The sequence below is a fragment of the Apodemus sylvaticus genome, chromosome 22, assembly GCF_947179515.1.
Source record: "Apodemus sylvaticus chromosome 22, mApoSyl1.1, whole genome shotgun sequence".
In the NCBI taxonomy this organism is placed as follows: domain Eukaryota; kingdom Metazoa; phylum Chordata; class Mammalia; order Rodentia; family Muridae; genus Apodemus; species Apodemus sylvaticus.
The window spans coordinates 10,034,080-10,044,656 of NC_067493.1; the positions used below are offsets into that span (position 1 = coordinate 10,034,080).

At 36.1% G+C, this 10,577-nt stretch overlaps 1 protein-coding gene across 1 annotated transcript; it reads left to right on the forward strand.

The window, feature by feature from the left end:
* The first annotated feature begins 3,794 nt into the window (after window positions 1-3,794).
* LOC127672333 (olfactory receptor 2B6-like) lies at window positions 3,795-4,742 on the forward strand. The gene has a single exon (XM_052167431.1). It carries the CDS (start codon window positions 3,795-3,797, stop codon window positions 4,740-4,742), a length of 948 nt encoding a protein of 315 aa, XP_052023391.1.
* The last annotated feature ends 5,835 nt before the right edge of the window (window positions 4,743-10,577 follow it).

Below are 10,577 nucleotides of genomic sequence, written 5' to 3' on the forward strand. Positions count from 1 at the left end.
ACTATACTGTTGACTACTGTTATTAATTTATTACACTTATAATAAATTTTATTTTTATACAATATATAATTATGTAATATTATATATGCTGTATATTACATATAATGTATCATATATTAGATATTTATATTAAATGCTTTATTATTATATTAAATATATGTGGATCTCACATTGGCAAGGAGAAAATTTCTCTCACAAAATGTGGTTGTACACATTTTACTTAAAATCTCTGAAAAAATACATTAATTATGATCCTAGATTCTAACATATTTCAAAACAATTAGCAGTATATTTTACTAAAAATCAAATATTATATAATATATCATTATATATTATATAATTATAAGTAACATTTTATGTTTATAATATACATATATTATGCAGAATATATAATATGTATAATATATCATGTATTACATAAATTATATATTTATATAATTATAAAATATACATGTATATTTTTATAATTATATAATATATAGGATTATATATTACATATTTATTATATATATTATACAATATTAAAATCACAGTTATTATAAATTCTAATTATGTAATTTGAAATTATTGGAAACAGCCCATGCTTATCTCAGAAACTCAATAGCATTTATAAACAGAAATAATAGCCTGTACTTATTTGGAGAGAAATGGTGGGAAAATAATGTAATAATCACTGTGAAACACAGTGAAAGTATCTTGGCTTTTACAGCTTAGAAAAATAGTATGAAATTTTCAGAAACTCAGAAATGATATTGTGAATGCAGACTTCTTCACAAAGCACTCATCCACACTGGACAAAGGTAATATTCTACAGTTGGCATTTTAGAGATTCTAATCATACAGAAGTTATGTGAATGCTGAGTACCATCCATGACCGAATCTGCAACCCAAGAGAAAACTTCATTTGTTCCCAAGGCAAAATTTGGGTCATGAATACAAAGAAAAATAAAGGTTTTTCTTCATGCCAAATAAATCTCTATTCTTAAAATAATCTTCTACTCTACAGGAAATGCTGTCTGTCCCATCTCCTTGGGAATGTAATACAAGAAATTAAGATGTTTCTGAAACACTATTTCTAAAACACAGTCCCTGAGGGAGAAGTGGAAAAAGAGTGGAATTATATGGACCAAATTTGAAGTGAAGACTTGAATTAGTGTGGTGAAAGTGAACAAACTCTATAAGGTAGAAGTCTCAGTAATCAACTTAATTTTCCATAGATGGTCATAGGCATCTGGAAATTTCTGGAGCAATTTCACTATGCAAGTTATTAATATTGTTGCTATCGCTTACATTCCAACTTACATCATATACAAACGGTACAGCTGTTTGTCTTTAATTACAAAATAAATGAATTTCAATTTTCAATGGTTGTAAAAGCAATACAGAGTTTATATCCAAGTTCTTTGATTTGTTTTAACTAATGGAATCCCTAAAAGTTATGAAGTAATACACTCAAAGCCCACTGATTCTTACCAAGTAAAATAAATATATTTATTGGTTAATGACAGGAATTTTATAATTAGAGGTAGAAGGATACATACATAATATTTTTTATTATGCCTCAGGCATGGAATGAAAAAGTAAAAGGTTTTTCTGGAAACAGATGAGATAAAATATCAAAGGAACTCATTAAGATTAAAGACAAGAGCCGGGCGGTGATGGCACATGCCTGTAATCCCAGCACTCTGGGAGGCAGAGGCAGGCGGATTTCTGAGTTTGAGGCCAGCCTGGTCTACAGAGTGAGTTCCAGGACAGCCAGGGCTATACAGAGAAACCCTGTCTCGAAAAAACCAAATCAAAAAAAAAAAAAAAGTAGTATGAATATGCCCACTACCCTGTAGGGAAATGCTACTATGTATAGGGATATTTCTTTAGACCTGATTATGCAATAGAGAGGCCAGGCAGGCTTCAAGCTTGCCATTCTTCTGCTTCTGCCTCCAAAAGGATGAGATTACAGGGGTATGCTATCACACTTGATTTATAGGTAGAGATAGAGGTCTGGCTGTAGAAATACTCTCTCCCTATCATTCATCACTGTCATTCATTCTACCACCAGAGCAATAGCACAGACTTAGAAAATAGGCCCGGCTAAAGAAAGCCTTTAAGATTTTCATTGTCTCATTGTAATAATAGGGTGGGACAAAAAGGTGTCAGAATAATAGTCAATGAATCTGAAACTGATTTATCAGTCATATCAGTTTTACTACATCCTAATAGATATCTGTTAATTTCTATAATACAGTGTATGTAGGTACAAAATAAAGCAAACACACTATTTTTAACTTCTACCATGTAAATAAAGAATCCATAGTTAATTGACATAGAACTGAAACTGGGGTAGGTTTACAAGTTACATTATATTGCTTAATATACTTACCTATATAAGTGCTTCTATGCTTGTTTTAAAGAAGAATATTGAAGCATAAAACTGACACTCAAAATCACAGTTAGTAAGCAGAAAGCCTGGGATTTGAACAAAGGGCAAACTTATACAAATATTGGGATTTAAACAAAAATGAATTTAAGCATGTGTATATTGTGTGTATATATATTTGTATATGAATGTGGGTATCCGCAGATGAAAGCTTATGAGAGGAGAAGAATAAAGGATTTCAGGAATCATTTCTTTTCTTCAAGTTTGTTTTAAAGCAAGGTATCTTATTTTTCTGTTTCTGTGATGAACATATGAACTTCTGGCAAATCCTCCTGTCTCCCATCTTATTGGAAGAGTATTGAAATTACAGATGTGGCCCACTATCCCCACTTGTGACCTTATTGCTTTTTTAATTATGTAGGCTCCAATGATGAGCCTTGGGTTATATGGCTTGGGCTGCAAGCCTTTTATCAACTGAGTTGTTTCCCAGCCCAACAAAAACAAATTTAAGACAAGAATTAGAATAACTGGCCATTGAGGTTACTTTTCATAAGTGATAATATAAAGGAATTTCAATGGGGCAGCTGGGGTAGTAGACATAGTAGAACTAGTGAGTCATATTTCAGAATAAAGAAGGCTGAAGGGAAATGTGTACATTTGTGTGTGCTGATAACACTGAGCAATTACAAGTAGATACAGAATTGTACAAGGATTTAAACATTTGAAACTCTGGTGTTTCTCTAAGATGAAAAGTCTTTTATAGAGATATTTTTAAACAGCATGTTCACAATCTACAAATATCTTAGGCCTGAAATTTTAAGAAGGTTCTTAAACATTCTGCTTTGTTCTATGATGCTTTTTATCGCACCATAGGATGGGCCGGAGAACTTGGAAAGAACAAAAGAAGTCCTGACATCTTCTTATCACCCAGGTTTTATGAAATGTCCCAGGTCTCATGAGATTCTTGGTCTTATTCTCATTGTGAGAAAGATGGATGTGTCGCCCTAAAACACAGACACAGACCCACTGCACTCTGCCTTTGCTACCATTGTTCAAGTGGTTTGGAGGAACTCTGTCTTCTCCAAATTTGTGTTAATCTATTCTATGCTGTCGCTACTAAACGCCCACATCATGTTGAGCCAATGGTATTACTGAGGATGCATTTTAAAAGAAAATATAACAAAATCCAGAAAATAGCTAACCTGAATTAACCAGCCATTAATTAAGCAACATTCCACAGGTATACTGCTGTTCTTTCAATACTACAACCATGCCAAGGCAATATTATACAGAGAGAAAATGGGCATCTTATCTCTGTATTACTTCTAATTTTCCATTGTTTCCTCTTAGCTGAGTGGTGACCATCTCTGAAATTAGGTATTTACAGGTTAAAGCTAGAATTTTACTTGTTAATAGTAATATGTGGATCAACAATCAGAGCTCAGTAGATGACTTCATCTTATTGGGATTTTCTGACCGGCCTTGGCTGGAGACACCTCTCTTTGTAATTTTTCTAGTGGCCTACATCTTTGCCTTATTTGGTAATATCTCCATTATCCTGGTTTCTCGCCTAGACCCCCAGCTTGACAGCCCCATGTACTTTTTTGTCTCTAACCTTTCTCTTCTGGACCTCTGCTATACTACAAGCACTGTCCCTCAGATGTTGGTCAATCTTAGAGGGCCTGAAAAGACCATTAGCTATGGTGGCTGTGTGGCCCAGCTTTATATTTTCTTGGCCTTGGGCTCAACTGAATGCATCCTTCTGGCCATCATGGCCTTTGACCGCTTTGCTGCCATTTGCAAGCCCCTTCACTATCCTATCATCATGAACCAGAAACGGTGCATCCATATGGCCACAGGGACCTGGATTAGTGGATTTGCAAACTCTCTTGTGCAGTCCACCCTCACTGTGGTAGCCCCAAGGTGTGGACAGAGAGTAATAGACCATTTCTTCTGTGAAGTTCCAGCCCTTTTGAAGCTAGCTTGCATTGACACAACTGTGAATGAAGCTGAGCTTAACGTTCTTGGAGCTTTACTGCTCTTGGTGCCTCTCAGCCTCATCCTGGGCACCTATGTGTTCATTGCTCAGGCAGTGCTGAAACTCCGTTCTGCTGAGAGTCGCTGGAAGGCCTTTAATACCTGTGCTTCACATTTGGTAGTGGTCTTCCTCTTCTACTTTACAGCTATCAGTATGTATGTTCAGCCTCCCTCAAGCTATTCTCATGACAGGGGCAAGATCATGGCTCTGTTCTACGGCATTGTCACACCTACCCTCAACCCATTCATCTATACTTTGAGGAACAAGGATGTGAAGGCCGCCCTGAGGAGGGCACTAACAAAGGAGTTTTGGGTCAAGACAAGGCAATAGCTAAAGAAAGGCCAAAGCAGCAAGAATAAACAGATTTGCTTCTCAAAGAAAATTCTGGACTTGGAATTCATGCGGGAACCATCTAACAAATGCCACAGAGATCTTAAGAGTGACTGGGCCAAGAAGGAAACAGTCAACTATTGGTGAAACATATACTGCACTTACATACCTATACAAGTGCAATAGATCTCTCATTGTGGCAATAACCTTAAGGGATGCTTGAACTGCAGGCAGGACTGAGCACTGTGACTGAAGAGTTCATACAACACCAGATGGCCATAACATTTGTTATTCTGAGTCACAGTAAAGACACTCATTTTAAAGCACATAAGAAAAACCTGTAAGAAAATTTGTACATCAAAATTTTAAATATAAAATATTTTGAAATAAAGCTTGTCTAATAATTCATAACACACCCAACACAATTTGGGGTTGTTACTCAATAAACAGGATGTGGTTTAAAAATGTCTAATCTGGAAGAAAAGGCAGAACAGTATGATGATTTGCACAAGAAACACTAATTAGAATAACAAATGTTGAAAATGTTCTAACTGAAGAAAGTTAAGTCACATGAAATTTATACACGTAAAAAAGCTATCTCATTCAAGGCATGTTCATTTTATTTCAATGTATGATTGTGAGAACAATATTAAATTACAACCTTTGGTGAATATATTAAATATTTTATTACTTTTTGCTTTTGACTGATTAACAAATACATATTGGGTAAAGCTGTAAGGGAGAACTGAATTCATCAAATGCCAGCATTATTACCTTAATAGGAGTAAAACTCATATTGAATCATAACATGATTTCTTCAACAAGTATAAGTTGTGTGTATAAGACAATTTTTTTGTCATTCTTTTCACCGAATGTGTGCAGCAACACTTTCCTTAATTCAATGTGCATGAGGGGGAGAGAAAAGGGGACAGAGAAATGGGGTGAAAGCATACAGGTAATATTTGAAAGTGCTTTGAATTTTTCTAAAAGGACATTGAATTTAATACTTAAAATTGAAGTTGTAAAAGAAATCATAGATGTGTTGTTATTACTGAGATTAAGAAAAAAAACAAGTTCCATAATTTGGAGCCAATCTTGAAGCAAACTTTAATTAAATACTGACCATGATAGACTCTGGTCAGATCTGCTACCTGGAATCCAAGCAAGTAGCAATGAACACAAGTCACAGGAGCTTTTTTTTTTTAAATAAGTCTCTCTCTCTCTCTCTCTCTCTCTCTCTCTCTCTCTCTCTCTCTCTCTGTGTGTGTGTGTGTGTGTGTGTGTGTGTGTGTGTGTGTGTGTGTGTATAAAACCTGAGTACACTGTAGCTGTCTTCAGACACACCAGAAGAGGGCATCTGGCATCTGATCCCACTACAGATGGTTGTGAGCCACCATGTAGTTGCCGGGAATTGAACTAGAACTCAGGACCTTCGGAAGAGCAGTCAGTGCTCTTAACCACTGAGCCATCTCTCCAGCCCCATCAAAGGGGCTTTTAAAGACAAAACCATACAGTCACCATACTTCCCATATGACTTTGCTATTTTTCAAGAACTACAATACCCAGCATTCTAAGACGTTACCTGGTCCTTGGGCACGTGGGACTTACAAGTTGAATATGGCTCTTACTGTGTCTAAGTGAAAAATGAGTTATTTCTCATTTCATTAATCTACACAAATTTCGCTGTGATAATTTATAAAATCATGAACATATATGCTCATTATGAATAATGTGACATTTTCATACTGTGAGTATACATCCATAGGTTTTCTTTACACAAATCATATACTATAAAGTATAAGGTGTGAATGTCTAAACATTCACCTAATAAATATTACTTCTTTGTTTTCTGTCACTATTTCTTTTTTTTAAAATGTAACTGTCACTTTTTTAGTATATGAGTATACTCTAGCTGCTTTCTGACAGACCAGAAGAGGACATCAGATCCTATTACAGATGGTTGTGAGCCACCACATGATTGCTGGGAATTGAACTCAGGACCTCTGAAAGAACAGTCAGTTCTCTTAACCACTGAACCCTCTCTCCAGTCCCCTGTCACTATTTCTACGTTTAAGATTAAGGTCTTGACAAAATTTTTAAAAATGTTCTGAGAAATCCTTTTTTTTTTTTTTGGTTTTACTGTTTTTTGTTTATTTGTTTTTGTTATTGTTTTAAGTTGTGCAGCAAATATTCTAGGGTATAGAATCTGAAATTTAAATTAAATGGGTTTGTGATTAGCAACATTAATGGTCTATATTTCCAAAATTATGGAAATTTGGAAATTAAGACCATGAAAATGTCATCTAATACAGAATATGTGCAAAAATCATATCCATTAAAGTACTCCAGTAAATTGAGATGCTACAATCCATGAGACTTTTCTTTTTGTGTATGAATTCTATTTGTTTACCAGACAACTTATTTAAAAATACATTACAGTTGCTTCTTTCAGCAACACTGATGAACCCAAACTTTCTTTAGATGGGCAGATTAGTCCTATTTGAATCTTTTACTTACTCTGTCATTTGTTAACTCACATAGCACACACATAGCCTTCTGCTTCTCAGTATCATGCTGTAGACATTAGTGCTCAGTAAAGAAAACAAGGATGATTGAGCTACACTACAAGGGCTGCGGCAATATTTCCATCTCCCTCTAAAACAAACAACAAAATGCTGCATTTCCTATCACTGACACCAAGGTAGCTTCTCCTTTTCCTGTGTTTCCAATTGATGAGGCAAAGGAATCTGGAGCATTAGAAAAGGCTTTTGTAAAACCTTGATGACCCATTGTTATACAAGAGGAGAGTCCACTTCCTTAGCTAAGTATAATCTGAAAAGGAATCCCAAGTTTACAAAGTTTTTTATCTCAGTATTTCTCACAAACTATTGCCTTTTATTAGGTGCGATTCACAATAATATGACATAAAATAAAAGCTAACTTGTATTAACAAACGTGCATAGTATTAATGTCCATTGTTCAAGCAATGTTAATTCTCAGAGACCATGTGATGTTGAGAGTAGATGAAAAAATTACACCTTAGTTTCTTAGGTTTTCCTTAAAGTCTAGATAAAACTCAAGCATTAAATATTAAAACTTTTGTTTTGTATTGAAATACACATAATCATTTAGTTATGACAGTAGTATGAATTTCTAAACAAAATCACCAAAGAAATGTTTTGCTGTTTGTGAGATATTCTTATAATTCTCCAAGCCCACTGAGTTAGGATGACGCAGCAAAAACTACCTTGGTGGGTCTGTGCCACGTTATGCTGCATAGACTACACCATGTAACAGATCTAACAGGAGAGGTTTACTGAGGAAGGGGAAACAGAAGCTGGAGTGGGGACATAAAAGAGAAGTGAACACAGGCAAGCAGAGAAAAAGGGAGATAGAGAAAATGAGAGAGGCGTGACATCTAGAGGGACCTTGTAAAGATGTGTCTATTACATAGGAAAAGATGGAGCTCACAATGACAGTGAAAATGAGCCACATCTTACAACAACAGGTATGTCAGCTACTGGTGCTAAGTCACTGAAAGGTAGGCTGATGGAGTGCCTGATTTACAACATTCCTCCCTTTTATTTGCTAAAAAAGGTGAGAAAATAGAAAGGGAGGTAGGAATGAGGCTGCTGTGCTCTTTACAATGCTTCCTGTTGTCTGAGGTTGAAAGCATCTTTGGAGATGCAAGTCCTAGGAATGCTGGCTAATTCCCTGATTGTCTAGGCTCTGTGTGATGATCTGGAGCTTAAAAAAGTACAGGCCTGGTCAAAGCAATCTGTGAGACTGGACCGTCTATCTGGGGTTAGCACTTTAAAGCTGCCTGGAATGCAGATTTGGAGGAAACATCTGGACCTGGCAGGATGCTGGAACAGATTAGGGGCAAAAGATAAAGTTAAGGACTTTACAGATGTTTTTTCCTTAGGTCCATGGTCCTGGTAGTTGGTGGAGGGGAGTCCTAAGACCAGAAAAAGGGGAAAGGATCCTATCCGTAAGAATAAACAGATGGTAGAAACAGGCTGTTGATTGACAGAAATACTTATCTGGAGTCCATTTGACTCACGAGAGGTGGATTCAAGAAAATTCCCTTACTATTACAAGAATTTTTTATGCTTATAAAAAGATCAGTTTTAGATATAAAGATCAGTTTTATGTTTATAAAGAGATCAGTGGTGATAGCATCACCACTGTTTGTAATATGTACAGAAATTCATACTGTAGAGATGTTGTAGACATGCTACCAAGAGCATTGTTTGTAATTTATACTAAAATCCGCATTGTAGAAAAGATAGTAAAATTACATTTTTTGTGTTATGGTAGAATCTTGTGTTAAAAGCATGAACTCTCTTTAAGGGGATCTTAGGATGGACAAAACGTCCCATGAAGCAAAAGGGCAAAAGCTTGTGATCTTGATTTTCAGTATGACTACAAAGTGTGAAAGAGGGGCTATTCCCCTCTATCTAGAAGACTGGAGGTATATACAGAAAGGTATCTCTAGAAAGAGAGTTTTTAGCACAAGGAGAAGCACTTCTAAATCTATACTTAGAAGACAACCAAATAAATAAATAAATAAATAAATAAATAAATAAACAAATACAATCTTAAGCTTGTAACAATGATAGTAGTTGTGGTAGTGGTAGTAGTAGTAGTAGTAGCAGTAGTAGTAGTAGTAGTAGTTTACCAGAGCTAGGTTAATAGCTTATCAGAACTCCACTGAATAATGTTAAAAGTCTGAACTTTTGTAGTCTTAATAAAACAGTTTATTAGCGAGAAAAATAAAATCTGAAGCATTTTGCATTCTTTTTATATACCATAAATCACTTTCTTATCACTTCAGCTTTCCTGTCCTCTAACTTTCAAAATTTGCATTTACATACATTAAAACACCCTCTTAGACCCTAAAACATTTTCATAGGTTCCCACAATGTAAGCCCTTGTATTTTCAGATCTAAAATAACCCTTATACATTTTTTATCATGATATTTACCACAGGGCACATGTGGTTAAATACTGAGAGCAATCATTGTATAAAGAGTTCCTTTAAATAAAGGAATAGTGAAGCATTACATTGAAATCTGTTTTGTGAGGTTATCTCTTTTCTCAGTCTGGTAACAAGGTATATTGTATATAGGCCTAGTAGTAACTCTAGGAGAATATGGCCTGTGGCCTGATTGAATACATGAAGAGGCAGGTCCTGAATCTACTAAAAATGGTCAGAGGGCAGGCATCCAGAAGACAGTCAGAGAACTACCCACCACCTGGGTTGGGAGCCACTTTAATGAATAAGTATTTGGTGGAGAGATGGAAAAGAAAGAGAAGCAGAGCAGTTTTTATACCATGAAGTGAAACAGAACTGTAGACTTGAAGGTCTCGAGGAACATCTTGATGTGAGAGGCTTATGTTGCTACCAGAGGTTATTGTGATTTCTGGGCCCATGCTGCCACCAAGGGCCATGCCTGGGTCTATGGTTCCATTTCACCAGGGATCTGTGTGATGTCTTTGGCCCATGTTGCCACTAAAGGCCATGCAGACATTCTGATCTGCTGTCTGAAGCCACATTGATGTCTATAGGTTATCTGAGCAGATCTCATCCCTCACTGGCTGTGACAGTATAGATAGCTGTCCACAGCCCCCATCCTGGGAAGCACTGAAGATCTGTCCTGGGTAGCAAGGGTGTGGGAGAGCTGTCCTCATCCCTCAATGGCTATGGTACTACAAAGAGCTGACCCCACCCTTCACATGATCAGTTAGGGAAAGCTAGCCCTAGTGATGTGGGTGTGGGAAAGCTTACATGATGACCAATTCAGCTACTAAACTGGTCCAAATCCAGGGCTT